Source organism: Capsicum annuum, chromosome 12 (genome assembly GCF_002878395.1).
Source record: "Capsicum annuum cultivar UCD-10X-F1 chromosome 12, UCD10Xv1.1, whole genome shotgun sequence".
Taxonomy (NCBI): Eukaryota; Viridiplantae; Streptophyta; class Magnoliopsida; order Solanales; family Solanaceae; genus Capsicum; species Capsicum annuum.
Genome location: NC_061122.1, coordinates 3,099,391 through 3,115,425, shown reverse-complemented (window position 1 = coordinate 3,115,425; position 16,035 = coordinate 3,099,391). Strand labels below are relative to the sequence as shown.

Genomic DNA, 16,035 nt, shown 5'->3' with positions numbered 1-16,035 from the left:
AACTAATCCCGAGATAATTTGTTTCTCGACCAAACGGGCCCTCGAGGTTTTGTTATTCCTCCTCATTAATCCCGAGATAACTTGTTACCTTCCGTTACAGCGCGTTTAACTTTCTCTCTACAACTTAACTTGCAACAATGGTGAAAATGTGAGAATTAATTTTAACTTCTTTTTTTTTTTTTTAAATTTTTATTTTAAAGTTCTTTGTGGAAGGAGAGTCGTGGATTAGAAGAGAAAACGGTTATTTAACTACTTTTTGTGATCTAATTAGTACTTACTATTTATAGATATATAGTTATCTATTTGGGGTCCAGTTTTCTGACAAAATTATTCTGAGATTATAGTATATTGAAATTATAATAATTGAACTAAGTTATCCCAACGTTAGAGGCGAGATAAAATAATCTTAAGTTTGATTGGATAAGCCGATTAGATAAGTTTTATCTGATCCTGAGATATTTTATTTTATCTCACGTACCAAATGATCATAATATTTTTTTGATTATAAGTGATTTAACTTGCCTATATACTTCGATTAATTCCACTGAATACAAAAGCTATGTACTACCTTCTGTATTACATAAATTAGATAACTCTATCTATAAAGACTTTTTGACTCAAGTTCAACCTCAATCATGAATATTCTTAATCTATTTTATTGACTATTAGTAATCAATATATTGTCACATTATTAAGTTAAATTGACCTAAAATAAGAGGCAAATCTTCCAAGATAAAGCCTAATAATTAAAAAACAGAGTAATAATAACTTACTACTCCTGTAGTCATGAGATCGTACATATAATTTAAAATTCTTATATTATACAAGTGGTAATTATTTTTTGTTATAACTGAGATATGCCAGCTAATTTGCATACACTTCGAGATAAAGCATCATTTTCGAAACTGCAAATTGGTTTGGGAAAAAGGGTAACTACTTACTCCCTCGTTTCATTTTAATAGGCCTTATTAACTTGACATATTTATTAAAAAATTATTTATTAAAAATTTATTTTACTAAAATAACCCTATTAATTATGCATTGTTAATATGAATTTGAGTAAGTACACTTTGTTTAATCATTTAATATTGAGGGTAATATTGAAAGAACATAATAAAATTCTCTTGATTTCATTAAAGGGACAACTAAATTAAAACAAATATTTTTAAAAAGAGGGCCAACTAAAACGAAACGGAGGGAATATATTTTACTCTGTCCTTCCAAATTATCCGTCCCAAATTGAGATGACACGTTGATTAAGAAAAATAATTAATAACATGGCTAGTTTAATATAGTGCCCTATTAAATGATGTTTACATTTTAATTTAAAGAAAAAGTAATTAATGCAAAGGGTAAAACATGAAAAAATTTTTTTATCTCTTCTTGATCAATGAAAAAAGACAAGTAAAATAAGAAATCATTGGAACAGATAATTTGGGACGGAGGAAGTACATCAGTACCTGCACGTCAAGTTTCAAGCAGCCATACATTGTTGACCATCTATGTTGCTTGAGTTTTCAAAAATGTTATCGGGTGCGGCAACATTCCGATAACATTTTTGAAAAATCCAATATTAGTGTGGCAATATTTTTAAAGAGTCCAAGCAACTTAGTTGACCACATGATCAATATTGACTTAATTGTACCTCTTCTGTTTACTTTTATCTATTATGTTTTGCTTTATAAGAGTTAATTTAATTAATTCTGAAGAGTAAATTGAAATATAATATTTCCTCCATTTAAAAAAGAATGACATGTTCTGATTCTGTAATATTTTTTAAATTTGTGGTCTTAAATTAAAGTTATATCAAATGTACGAAAATATCTTTTAATTTTGCGGTCTTAAACATGCTACGTAAAAAGTTGGAATTAAACTATTATAAAAAAAGGTAAGTAGGTCATTCTTTTTAAAAAACGAAGGGAGTAATACATTTTATATATATGATCTAACATTAGAAAAAACAAATACGAAATGTGACAAGTAAAAATAAACAATGGTGTGTATAATTAGGTCACTATGTTAACTATCACGATTCACGGGGATTGTCCCTTGCATGCATCATGCATGAGTTTGTTATTAATACGATAAGAGACATGTCTCAACGAAAGCCCTCCGTTTCATTTTAACTGTCGTTTTAACTTATCTCAAGTTTATTTTAAAAAAATTAATTAGTATAAGGTGTAGTTATTGAGTTATAGAGGAATTTTAATAGTTTGATTCGTTACGCACTTACGCTTGCTACCTTATATTGATAAGGGTTCAATTTCTCACCTTGAAATCTCCTTCCCTTTTTCTCTTCCCCTAATCGGCCAAACAAATAAAAATAAAATTAGTTACACTTATTTATTAATTGTTTTTGAAAATTAAATAGTTTTAAAAATAACTTCTTTTTAGTTTTTAATGTCAAAAGTATAGTTGAAAACAGTTAACAGCTTTAGTATATTAACTTTCTAAAGTAACAATTGTTTTTAAGCTAAAACGACAATTAAAATAAAACGAAAAAGAGTAATTAGTTTGTCAAGTGGAGAAAAGTATAGTTGAAAATAGTTATGGGCTTTAGTATTAAATTTTTATTTTTTTTTTGGAAAAATTATAAAATTAGCATCCTTAAGACCATAATGACAATAAATAGCAACAATTCTTCAAAATTGCAACTTATAGCAAAAGTAACAATATTTTACCCACTTCATAGTAATAGAAGAATATGTATTTTTCAGTTGTGCATATGTACTTATGAGTAATACATACATATTTGTATATGTATTTATATAGCAACATTTTACTTAAATACAAAATACAATTTGCTATTTTTCGTAATTATGAAACTGTTGCTATAAAAGTTATAATTAAGGCTACAAAGTTGCTATTTCTGAAATTTTCCTTTTTAAAATTAACAATTATTTCAAGCTAAAACGACAGTTAAAATGGAACGAAAGGAGTAATCAGTTTGTCAAGTGGAGAAATTTGTTAAAATGGAAACAAAGAATTCGGATTAGTTAGGCTTCAAAGAGTTTCATCGTCAAAAAATTACACTGTATTTATATGATCAAAATTATTTCTTATGCATATATATAGTCAATATCAAATCTTCTCGACTTGGAGATTCAGTTCTTGAAAGTTATTTAAAGTTTAGTCAATTGCAAATTTAGATTGAAAGTTATGCATTTGAACTTCATTCAAACTTTTAGACTTTGGTGGACCCCATTTCACCTCTGACGTGGAGGTATGGACTGCATATACTCTACCCTCTATAGACCTCACTTTCTGGGAATACACTAGGTATGTCGTTGTTGTTTTGGAGCCCCATTTCAGTCCCAACGGTCTGAATTTGGAAACTTTAGATCCACAATGTCAACTTTGAAGTTCATTCTGAAGCGGCTAAATTATAAAAACTTCATAAATGTTAGACTATTTTTTAAATAAAGGGTAGCCTGCTACCGCTATGCGCAGTGTCCGGGGAAGGGCCCCACCACAAGGGTGTATCATACGCAGCCTTACCTTGCATTTCTGCCAAAGGCTGTTTCCAAGGCTTGAACCTGTGACCTCCTGGTCACGTGGCAACAACTTTACCAGTTACTTAATTTTTTATAGAGAGGTCCAAAAATCGACTATTTGTGTCCTTCGCCTGTGTAAAAGTTCATGTATACAAGCAAAAATGACTTCTGCATAAGCAAATTCGTTGGATATTTGTTTGATCGCGCATAAGTTCTAGTTATAATGCGCGCATAAGTCAGTACTAAGTACTAACCAACTTTCACACAATGCTACCTTATATTATATTTCGCGCTCTTTCAGTTATAACAATCCTCTTGAGTTTTTAAACTTCATGCTATCAAGAATGTTTACGAACATGAACAATCAAAATTTGATATGCAGGTGGTACAGGATGTGGGAAAATTTCATTCTTATATGGTCAATATATTCATCATTTTTTACACCAATGGAGTTTGCATTCTTCAATGGATTACCAAGAAAACTATTTCTCTTAGACATTTGTGGTCAAATAGTTTTTCTTGTTGATATAGTTATTCAATTCTTTGTTGCATATAGAGATAGTCAGACTTACAAGATGGTGTATAAACGTACCCCTATCGCGCTTCGGTTAGTCTCCTTTACTCTCCTAATTTTCACCTTTACGCAAAAAAAAAATTTAACTCGAAAGTTTAGCTGAGTTTTGTTTTGTTTTTGCAGGTACTTGAAATCTCATTTCATTATGGATTTTCTTGGTTGCCTACCTTGGGATATAATTTACAAGGTACCTCGTTTCGCTTGTTGTGACGCTGTTTGACTTGATATGGTGTTTAAGACGCTAACCATTTTTTGGCATATGGTATAGTGAAAGAAAATATAGTACATTATGGATGTAATGTTTGTGAAGTTAGTAAATTTGGATACTTGAATGAATTTTGACTCATGAATGTTTAAATTGTATCGAAGAGATAAGCATCCAGTACCCCGCGAACTATGGTCAAAGTTGCTACGACACACTCCAACTTCACAGGGGTCCTATTACCCTCGAGCTCAATTTTAACGTATTTTTGTCACTCTTTTATGCTGATGTGGCACCTTTATTACATAAAATGTGGCCCACGTCAAAGGTGCCACGTCAACTAAAATGAGTGACAAAAAGTGTCACATCAGCTAAAAAGATTGGCAAAAGGAGCCACGTCAGCTAAAAAGAATGACAAAAATACGCTAAAATTTAGTTAGGGGGTAATAGAACTCCCGTAAAGTTGGAATGTGTCGTAGCAAATTTGGTCATAGTTCGTGGGAGTACTAGATGCTTTACTCTGTATAGAATAATGTTGTTAGTGTAATATCGTCAAACATTTGAGAGCGTACTAAAAAGAAAAGAGTGTCATATACCTTGAAAAAGGAGGAAGTTGTTTTCTTACATTAGCTCCCCCTCTAAACTTTGATCTATAGCATGACTAATAAGGAAACGTTACTCAGAATATAGAAAGATGTCATTCTTCTTTAAGACGGACTAATAAGGAAACAATAGCACCTAAAATGCGACCGATTGAATGATATATTATGTATATATTGTAGATGTTGAACCCTCTTTGGCGAGTTTTTCTTCATAATTTGAACCCCCTCAGCAGAAATCCTGGCTCCGGCTCTCGTTATTTCTCCTTGAGAAAATGGAAGTGCTATGGTGGAAGCATGTTGAATTAACAGTTGTTTCAACTTGTACGTATTTCTAGCCCTTTTAACCAATGCTGTGTAATGTGTATCAATCAGGCTGTTGGCAGCAAAGAGGAAGTGAGATACCTCTTATGGATTCGGTTAAGCAGGGCGCGAAGAATTACTTACTTTTTCCAGAAGATGGAGAAAGATATTCGGATCAATTACCTCTTCACGAGGATTGTAAAACTTATCACCGTAGAACTCTACTGCACGCATACAGCAGCCTGCATCTTTTACTATTTAGCGACTACGCTGTCTGAACAGCAAGAAGGTTACACATGGATTGGTAGTTTGAAGTTGGGAGATTATAGTTATTCAAACTTCAGAGATATTGATCTTTGGACGCGATACATTACTTCAATGTATTTTGCCATTGTTACTATGGCAACTGTTGGTAAGTTTCGTGTGCACATTTCACTCTTTTGGATGTTTGAAAGAGGATAGTAGTGATGTTCGTGGAATCTATATAACACGAGTAGTTAGAGAGTGATTCGCTTTAGCCAGTACTCGTTCTTGACAAATTTCTGTTGTCTTTCCATCTTACAGGCTATGGAGATATACATGCAGTCAACTTGAGGGAAATGATATTTGTCATGATTTACGTGTCTTTTGATATGATTCTTGGTGCTTATTTGATCGGTAATATGACAGCTCTGATTGTAAAAGGATCAAAAACTGAACGATACAGGGATAAGATGACGGATCTTTTGAAATATATGAACAGAAATAAACTTGGAAGGGACATTCGTAATCAAATAAAAGGTCACTTACGATTACAATATGAAAGCGCTTACACTGATGCTGCTGTTCTCCAGGACATTCCAATCTCTATCCGAGCCAAGGTAAATCTACGAAAGAAAAAAATTTGATGTCAGTCGATGTACAGTTTGCTTGGCAGTTCAGAAGGAAAATTCAACTGATTTTTTTTGCAGATATCGCAGAATTTATATCAGTCTTACATAGAAAATGTTCCGCTTTTTAAGGGCTGTTCCTCTGAATTCATAAGTCAAGTTGTAAGTAAATATGCCCTTTGAGATGCAGCGCTTCTTCACAACAAGCTGAGTTCGTTGTACTGATTTTGGATGCGGTTAAATTTTTGCAGGTAACTCGAGTCCATGAGGAGTTTTTCCTCCCCGGAGAAGTGATAATGGAACAAGGCAATGTAGTAGACCAGCTTTATTTTGTCTGTCATGGTGTTCTGGTACGATGTTCTATTTGATTTTGCGTTTATGACTTTGTAATAAGGCGAGAGTACTCATTGTATTTGTCGAAAAAATCCAGGAGGAGGTCGGTATAGCGAAGGATGGATCAGAAGAGACAGTGTCACTTCTCGAGCCTAACAGCTCATTCGGAGACATTTCCATCGTTTGCAACATTCCTCAGCCGTATACAGTTCGTGTTTGTGAACTATGCAGGCTCATACGTATCGATAAGCAGTCATTTTCCAATATTCTGGAGATCTATTTTCACGATGGACGAAGAATCTTGAGTAATTTACTACAGGTAAGGGAAGTGAGACTCGACCTTTTTACTGCAAGTTTAGAAGCGGTTTTTTTTCACTCATATAACTATCTGGTTTAGTTTTTCAACAACGGGGAGTAATTTACTTGTCCTAAGCCGGAAGTCTATCAGAAACAGCCTCTCTACTTCACCTGAGGTAGTGGTATGGTCTGCGTACACTCTACCCTCCCTAGACCCCACTATGTGGGAATACACAGGGTATGTTGTTGTTTATGGGGAGTAATTTACTTACATTAGTACGACACAAAATGACAGGGAAAAGAATCTAACCTCCGCGTGAAGCAACTAGAATCGGATATTGCACTCCATATAGGAAAGCATGAGGCGGAGCTTGCGTTGAAAGTGAACAGTGCAGCTTATCATGGTGATCTGCATCAGCTGAAGAGTCTAATTCGAGCTGGAGCTGATCCGAACAAGAAAGATTATGACGGAAGATCACCTCTGGTATGAGCTTCGACAGATGATTTTAAAAGAATACTGGAGTTCGAAAACTGCAAATCTCTTAATCGATGTTTGTTTTTTAACAGCATCTTGCAGCATCGAGAGGCTATGAAGACATAACTTCTTTTCTCATCCAAGAAGGCGTTGACATCAATGCTCCAGGTATATTTTTCTTAAACGAGGCTGCTTCACCTGCAACGAGTCCTTTTTCATGTTCATTGTTACTTAATGTTGCTATTTATCATATAGATAAATTTGGCAACACGCCGCTGCTTGAAGCAATCAAGAGTGGACATGATCGCGTTGCTTCACTGCTAGTTAAAGAAGGGGCTTTGTTGAACATCGAAAATTCTGGTAGCTTCCTTTGTACAGTGATAGCAAACGGGGATTCAGATTTATTGCGAAGGCTATTGTCAAACGGTGTTGATCCAAACACCAAAGACTATGATCAGCGAACGCCACTTCATGTCGCTGCTACTCAAGGACAATACTCAATGGCAAAGTTGCTTTTGGGAGCTGGTGCTTCTGTTTTCTCAAAGGATAGGTACAATAAAATCTCAATCTTTATCGATATCTTATCGAATGTACTTCTAGAATGAGACATCATGGTAGCTAACGATGACATGAGTTGAACTTAAATCGAGAAACACAGTCACTAAGGAAACATATATCCGACCTCAACTTGTTTAGGACTACCACATAGTTGTTGTTTAAACATCACGGTAACTCTTGTGTTGAAATTCGACATTGTACAAGCAAATTTGTTGAATCTTTTGTCATGTTTCAGATGGGGAAATACTCCAGTTGATGAAGCTAGAGTAAGTGGAAACAAGCAAATGATCAGTCTTTTAGAAGAAGCAAAATCTGCTCAATTATCTGAATTCCCTGATGTTCCACATGAGATCTCAGGTATTTCTTAATCTGAACATTAAATCAAAAGTCTCAAAAATCTGTGTTACTATCTATTTTTGTCTGTTGTCTTGAGCCGGGGGTCTATCAGAAATAACCTCTCTACTTCTTTGGAGGTAGTGGTATAGACTGCGTACATTTTACCCTCCTTAGACCCCACTATGTGGGAATACACGGGGTTTGTTTGTTGTATCTGTTTTTGTCTGTCGTTTCTGCCACTTATGTCACTTCTTTTTTGGGGCTGGACTGTTTTCCTTGGGCCGAGGGTCTATCTGAAACAGCCTCTCTACATCTGAGGTTGAGGTAAGTTCTGCGTACGCTGTACCCTGCCTAAACCCCACTTTGTGAGACTACATTGGGTATGTTGTTACGTTGTAGGCAAATCAAAGATTTGATAGGTATTCAATTCTTGTTGCTTGACATGTTTTTTGGTACAATGACAGACAAACTGCGGCCGAGGAAATGCACTGTGTTTCCTTTCCATCCATGGGAGTCCAAAGATTTGAGAAAACATGGTGTTGTCCTGTGGATACCTCAGACGATTGAAGAGCTCGTTACCACAGCATCAGAGCGACTCGATTTCCCATCGGGTTGTTGTATATTATCAGAAGATGCTGGTAAAATTCTTGATGTAGATATGATTGTTGATGGTCAAAAATTATACTTGATCGATGAATCAACTTGAGTTTTCCCCTTCATGTCATTCTGTATGTAGCTTTGGGTATTTGTACAGATTGTTCCACTGGAATGAAGATGAATAAAACTGTCTTCAAATTCTAGTTCTAATTCTCACATTGTATATGTGTTGCTCGGACTCTTCAAAAGTGTCGCCAGGCCACTAAAATAAAGATAAACAAAACTATCTTCAAATTCTAGTTCTAATTCTCACATTGTATGTATATGTGTTGCTCGGATTCTTCAAAAGTGTCGACAGGCTCGTGCATGAACTATGTTGCTCGGACTCTTCAAAAGTGTCAACAGTCTTTGTGTCTGATCCACTAAAACGAAGATGAATAAGACTATCTTCAAGTTATAATTGTATGTATATGAACTATGTTACTCGGACTCCTCAAAATTGTCGCCAGGCTCGTGTCTGATCCACTAAAATGAAGATGAATAAGACTATCTTCAAGTTATAGTTCTAATAATTCTCACATTGTATGTATATGAACTATGTTGTTCGGACTCTTCAAAAGTGTCGATAGGCTCGTGTCTGATCCACTAAAATGAAGATGAATAAGACTATCTTCAAGTTATAGTTCTAATAATCCTCACATTGTATACAAACTAGTTGCTTTAGACTCTTCAAAAGTGTCCACAGGCTCGCGTCTGATCCTGCAAGAGTCATGAAGTGTTTGGAGGATCTGACACGAGTGTCGCAACATTAATACCGTACCATGTCACCTTTATTTGCGAACTCAGTAACTAAAACGAGCTACGAGTATGATGTTCAAAGTCCACATGGAATAATATTCTGTCGGTTCGATCTTATTGTTTAATATCGGTTCGGTTTATCGATTTTCGGATTGACAAAAATGACATCCGTAAGCAAACCGAAATAAATTTGGTTTGGTTCGATTTTTACAAATTCGGTTTGATTATTTCGGATTTTTATTTCGGTTTGAAATATTAAAGTAGTTAGCCTCTCTTTTTCATAACTGAGCATTTAAAATTGATGGATTTTTTTAGAAAAATTATTTTTTCAAACTTGTTTTTCATTCTCAAATATAAATAACTATAAATAACTCAACATACATGGAAATTATCATAAGCTTAACATAATACATAACGTCATTAATTATTACATATAATATAACCTTGCAGAAATAGTCTACAAAATAACACAAAACTCATAAAAAACAACATACTTTCTGCACAAATAGTCCATAAAACAGTCCAAAGTCATCAAAATAGTCCATAAAACATTTAAGTCACTAAAACAATCCATAAACAGCGTGCTATATATATATATATATATTAAAATATATATTATTTATTTATTTATAAAATTTCGATTTTTGGGTTTAACCGATTTTTTTTTTTAAACCGAAAACCGAACCAAAAAACCGAAAAACCAAAATCAAAATTAAATTTCGGTTTGATTTTTCAATTTTTTCAGTTTAAACCAAAATATGCCCACCCCTAATTGAGTCAACATGATTGTGACTTGATCAAACTATTCCAAACACATGGTTTGAAATTTATCACCCATGACTTTTATCGTCCAAGTCAGTAAAAGCTTATTCATACTCTATGTAATTATATTAAGCAAAAAAGCCTCAAATATATCACCGAACTGATGTAAACACGAAAATAAATTCGAAGTAAGTGGAAAAAGGATAATGAGAAGTACAATGATCAAATTCATAAGCTTATTAAACAAAATTGTGCTACAATGATATTTCAATACCATATAATAATTATCAGTAGCTACAAACAACCTAAGAGAAAAATGGAAAATGAAAAGCAGAAAAACTATTAATACTATATGATTTAACATTGGATATGCATATACTTTTAAAATTGAAGAAAATGCAAAAAAAAACCGTGATCTTGAATTTTTGATCCCGCTTAACAAAATCTTTTGAAAAAATAACATTTGTTTCCTATCATAATATGAATGTCTGCATGCACACCTTGCACTGGATACTCATAGCCTTCCTGTTAGCCTCCCGCTGACTACCCTTTTCGGCTTTCATCTTTTCCATGTTCTTCGCACGAGCCATCTTCGCCTTCTGAAAATTGCCTCCCCCCATGGCTTGGTTTTTTCTTTTGATATTTCCTGTACAAATTTGACGAAAAAAAAATTGTTTTTTTTTTAAACAGTGGCTAAGAAAGAAAGAAACCCTTTATATAAAATATGCAGACGTAGCCTTGCGCTTTACAAAGGATAACAAACCAGAATAGCAGGAAACCATAGTAATACAACAACAACAACAAACCCAGTGTATTCCCACAAAGTGGGGTTTGGGGAGGGTAAGATGTACGCAGTCCATACCACTACCTCCGAAGAAGTAGAAAAGTTGTTTCCGATAGACCCCCGGCTCAAGATAAAGAATAGTAAACAAGGGGATGGATGACATAACAGAAATAAGGAATAACAACAACAACAAATCCAGTGTATTCCCACACAGTGGGGGGTAAGATGTACGCAGTCCATACCACTACCTCCGAACAGAAATAAGGAATAAGAAATAATAAAATAGAAATCAGAGAACTACGAAATACGAGAAATAAGGGCAACACGAAAAGAGAAAATAGGAACTAAGAACTAAGAAACCATTGTAATAAAACAGTAAATACTATGGAAATGGGCTAAAGATGCAGCAGCAGCAGGTCATTCATCTAAGATTTTAGTATCAAAAAAAAAACAAGTGCATATCCACGTACCCAACTCACTCCCTCATGCTATCATTGTCAGCTTCCTCCTCGCTTAAATCAAGATCAGCTAACAATTCCTCCAACGGGACAGAAGGAGCATCATCACCATCAGTCACAGATGCCATTTCTGATGGCTGATACTCCTTGTTACGGTAAAGCGATATGTTGAACCTCAAATCTGGATTCTCCTCTAAATCTCTTAAGAATTGTTCATACTCAGAGTTCATCTTCTCTTCATGATCTCTCCCCTTTGCGTTGTCATCAATCTCCATATTGAGAGATTTCAGCTTCCATGAACGAGGCTTCCCACGCTTCTTTTGCCATTTCTCTTCATAGCTCTTCTTAACCAGTATCACATCTGGGAGAACAAAGCCTTTATACTTGTCCAGTTCGCTATCATTACTATTAGCAGCATATAAGTCATACCCGAGTGCATAATCCCCAGGATTTAGAAGATGCCCCAGATGTGTTCGTATGTTGAAAATTGTATCATTCTTTCCAAAATCAGATATACGAGCTACTTGGGCGTCTGCCAAAGCATACTTAGATCCACCAATGTTGACCTCAGAAGAAACAGCGTCAATATCTAGAACTATGTATTCCACAAGCTGCCTACTAGAAAGTAGGGACTTAAAAGACGCCCTCCAGTATTGTTCCGCATCCAGAAAACAGTTCCTGAGAGTAAATGGGTCAAGTAAGGCAATGTGGTTACTCACCTTGGTGCAGATCACAAGTGGTCCAAGATTCCCCAAACTATTTGAAACTTTTGGCGGAAGACAAATCAAGTCCTCACGACAAACTGGGGAAATTTCAACTGAAAAAGTATACTTATAGTTGTAATTGTTGCTCTTGGGATCATGAGACACCAGTTGTTTGTCATTACGGCTCCGACTGGGAACAACTTTTCCTATGAACTCCACAAACTTTACAGCATGACTTCTATTAGAGAAGAACAGATCAATTCCTTGATCCATTTGCTTAATCATTATAGCACGAGCAGCGGCATCATGCTTAAGAATAAGCTGTTCCAAATAGAAGAACGTTCGCCTGTGAGAAACATGCTGCCGTAGCTGCACTGCAGCCACCCACTGATCAGGATTAGCCTGAACCCTCGTACAGGATTCACACATTTGGTCTTGGATAACACATATTCAACTGTATACGCCTGCTCAAGGATAGCTCCATGAAGAACTTCTTTCTGAACCTTCAACTTGACTTTGATTCTCTTGGAGTGAGGTTCAGTCCAAATGAACTCTGCCTGCACTAAACGAACTTTATTCAAATTCTTCAACCTCTTCAGACAGAATGTCAATAGCTCCTTTGATTCTAATTGGGCTTTAATCCAGGTCCTAGGAGGCTGCAAATAGCTGTCACATTCAGGGCAATGACATATGATAACATGCTTCTGGAGACCCTCTGTAATGTCAATTTCAGACCTCAAGCAGTTGGCACACATATTGGCAGCATTTGGTTGCATATTTATACCACATTTGCAGCATAAAACATTTCCAATTGTATGATGCACTGTAAACATACCCATTTCTTGTGCCATGGCTGGTAAGAGACAGATAAGACCTAAGCAGAAAAAGGACAATAAAGATGATGAAATATGCATAAACAATCAAAATTACAAATCAGCTAAAAAGTATGTCATATATTGCAAAGCCAAAGTCTACATTAACATCTGGTGGGTAGCAGACTTTTATGTAACATACGCTTACTGTTACTGACTTCACAATTCACATTAATTCAGCAAATTCCAACTCCGACACTAACTCAATAAAATCAAATACAATAGACCAAAAAACCAAACAAGCAGTACAATCAATCACGTTTAGCTAAACTCACAAAAATTCACACAATCCATACTACAAAAGTAAAAAATAAGCAAACCCATCACATCAAAATCAAAAATTGAACTCACAAATAACTGATCAAAGTCAACGAGCACCACAAATAACACATACACAACAAATAACATAAACAGTGCATGTTTCAGCTTCAGGACAGCTATTAGTCCAATACAGGCGATGCTTTAATCTTCACATTGAAGCTAATCTGTTCAGGAATGTAAATAGTACTAAATGTCGGAGCTCTCAATTTACTTGTTCCAATTTGACTTGCATAAATGTTAAAAACTACATAGGTACTTAGATGTTTTCGTCCAACATATACATAAAATCTAATACTACTACTACTACTAAAGAGTGCAAATCCTTAGTTCATGAACAAAAGAATACATGTATCACAAAATTCAAAGAAAGTGTTCTTCTTCCAACACAAGGTTCATTTTTAACATAACAGTAGTGTCGTCATCATAAAGTATAAATGCAAGACCGACCTGAATCATATCTTTCCTTTTCACTCGGGCATTCAAAGTTGAAACATTGGAACGATTTATTGATTCCTAGAGGATCATAAACAGAACTTGACAAACTCACACTTTTCATTCTCCATATCTAGGAGGATCACAAGGAAGCAGAACTTGACAACTAATCTATGTATGTTGAGGAAAATACAATCAAATCTCTTCCACATACAGAAAAACAATTAATCGAGCATTTGCCCTTACTATTACTTCTCCTTTAACCCAACAAAGTAGGCAAATGACACTGTTAAACTATAGTTTAACCATTGTAGAATAAAATTAATCCATTCAACTTACTTTTAGTCAAATAAAAAGGTCACTAGTACATCACTTCCCTTTTTTAATATTTTGTTTGAGAAAATACACTCTTTCACCCCTGAACTATAAGCAAAATTGCTGACACACACCCGAACTTAAAGGGGGTCCTATTACCCCTGGACTAACCTTAGTGCCTATGTGGAACATACGTGTACCAACACACTGAACGTTCACGTGTGTGCCACATAGGCATAGTGGTTGTCAAAAATACGATTTTAATTAGTCCAGGGATAATAGGACCCCCTTTAAGATGGGGTGTGTCTCAGCATTTTCGCGTATAGTTCAAGGTGGAGATAGAGCATTTTCCCTATTTTGTTATATTGAGACATAGTAGCAATAGCCATAATTATCACAAGAAGTAAGCATGAAAATCGTCCCTTTCATTTCCATTGACATATCCAGGTAGGGAAGACGGGAAGTTACACTATGTATACATGGGTAAAACAGAAATTGAAGACTATCAACAACAACAACAGCAACAGAAATTGAGCATGCAAATGATCGATGGAGCAAAATTTGCTACCTGTTGAGCGCAACAAGCCAACAACACAAGCTTTCACCTTTGATTTTGTCTCTAGATTTTTGAATTTGAGCAGCGTTTTCAGTTTCGTGAATATTGAATTGCGAGAATGTGGAAATAGTGAATAAAGTCATAAACCCTAATACCCTATTCCTATTGTGAATAATACTTGGTGAACTTAGGCCAGTGGTCGGGTTATCGGGTGGCCCGATTAAAAAAACAAGGAATAACAGAAATTATAAACCCGGCATCCGACTCATTAACCCGATAAATAAATTATCAGTTTGAGTTAACGGTTTAAACCAAAATCTGCACAGCTCTAAGTACAATGATCAAATTCATAAACTTCATTACACTAAATTGTGCTACAATAATATTTCAATACCATATAATAATTATCAGTAGATACAAACAACGTAAGAGAAAAATAGAAAATGAAGCACAGAAAAACTATTAATACTATATGAGTTTACACGGGATATGCATATATGCTTTTAAAATTGAAGAAAATGCAAAAAAAAACTGTCATAGGGTCATCTTGAATTTTTGATCCTGCTTAATAAAATCTTGTAAAAAAATGACATTTGTTTCCTATCACACATAAGTTCTAGCCATAACGTACGTATATTTTAGTCTTGTTTATGAGGTAAGAGTTCGTGACATGAACTATGTGTTGGGAAGCAAACAATACATCACAAAAATAGAGGAAACATGTCCTATATTTAAAAGTGTCATCCAACTCCATTGGTATGAGGTCTTTTGGGAGGTGCCCAAAAACAAATACGTGAGAGCTTGGCCCAAAGCGGACAATATCATACTAGTGCGGAGTTCGAATATAATTGCACGCGGTCCCAACACTATGTTATTCTAATCACATTGTATGTATATGAACTATGTTGTTCAAACTCTTCAAAAGTGTCGACAGACTCGTATTTGATCCACTAAAATGAAGATGAATAAAACTATCTTCAAGTTATAGTGCTAATAATTCTCACATTGTATATAAACTATAGTTGCTCAGATTCTTCAAAAATGTTGACAGACTAGCATCTGGTTCTCCAAAAGTCGTGCAGTGTTTGAAGGACCTGACACGAGTATCGCAACCCTTATAACAAAGTTATTAATACCATACCATGTCACTTTTATTTTCTAACTCAGTAAATAAAACGAGCTACGAGTATGATAATCAATTTCCAAGTGGAATAATATTCTTGATACACATAATACAGAATTCTATGCATTGAGTCAACATGATTGTGACTTGATCAAATTATTCCAATCACATGGTTTGAAATTTATCACCATGACCTTTATCGTCACTCAATATTTACATCAAATTATATTAAACAAAAAAAACCTCAACTATGTCATTAAATCGATATAAACA

At 34.9% G+C, this 16,035-nt stretch overlaps 2 protein-coding genes across 2 annotated transcripts; one reads left to right on the top strand and one right to left on the bottom strand.

The window, feature by feature from the left end:
* Positions 1 to 3,876: 3,876 nt before the first annotated feature.
* Positions 3,877 to 8,847, top strand: LOC107851652 (potassium channel SKOR; the record flags this gene model as incomplete). The annotated part of the gene is given in 12 exon segments (XM_047400561.1): positions 3,877 to 4,101; positions 4,192 to 4,255; positions 5,245 to 5,584; positions 5,737 to 6,032; positions 6,123 to 6,203; positions 6,293 to 6,391; positions 6,472 to 6,693; positions 6,967 to 7,155; positions 7,239 to 7,314; positions 7,402 to 7,696; positions 7,940 to 8,061; positions 8,505 to 8,847. Coding segments are annotated over 12 exon segments (2,251 nt in total), but the record flags the coding sequence as incomplete, so codon positions are not given.
* A 1,557-nt stretch (positions 8,848 to 10,404) lies between these two features.
* Positions 10,405 to 14,923, bottom strand: LOC107851196 (60S ribosomal export protein NMD3-like). Its single transcript, XM_047400560.1, is given in 4 exon segments — positions 10,405 to 10,843; positions 11,452 to 12,587; positions 12,590 to 13,017; positions 14,652 to 14,923. Coding segments are annotated over 2 exon segments (1,536 nt in total). The 5' UTR covers positions 12,995 to 13,017; positions 14,652 to 14,923; the 3' UTR covers positions 10,405 to 10,843; positions 11,452 to 11,456.
* Positions 14,924 to 16,035: the final 1,112 nt, after the last annotated feature.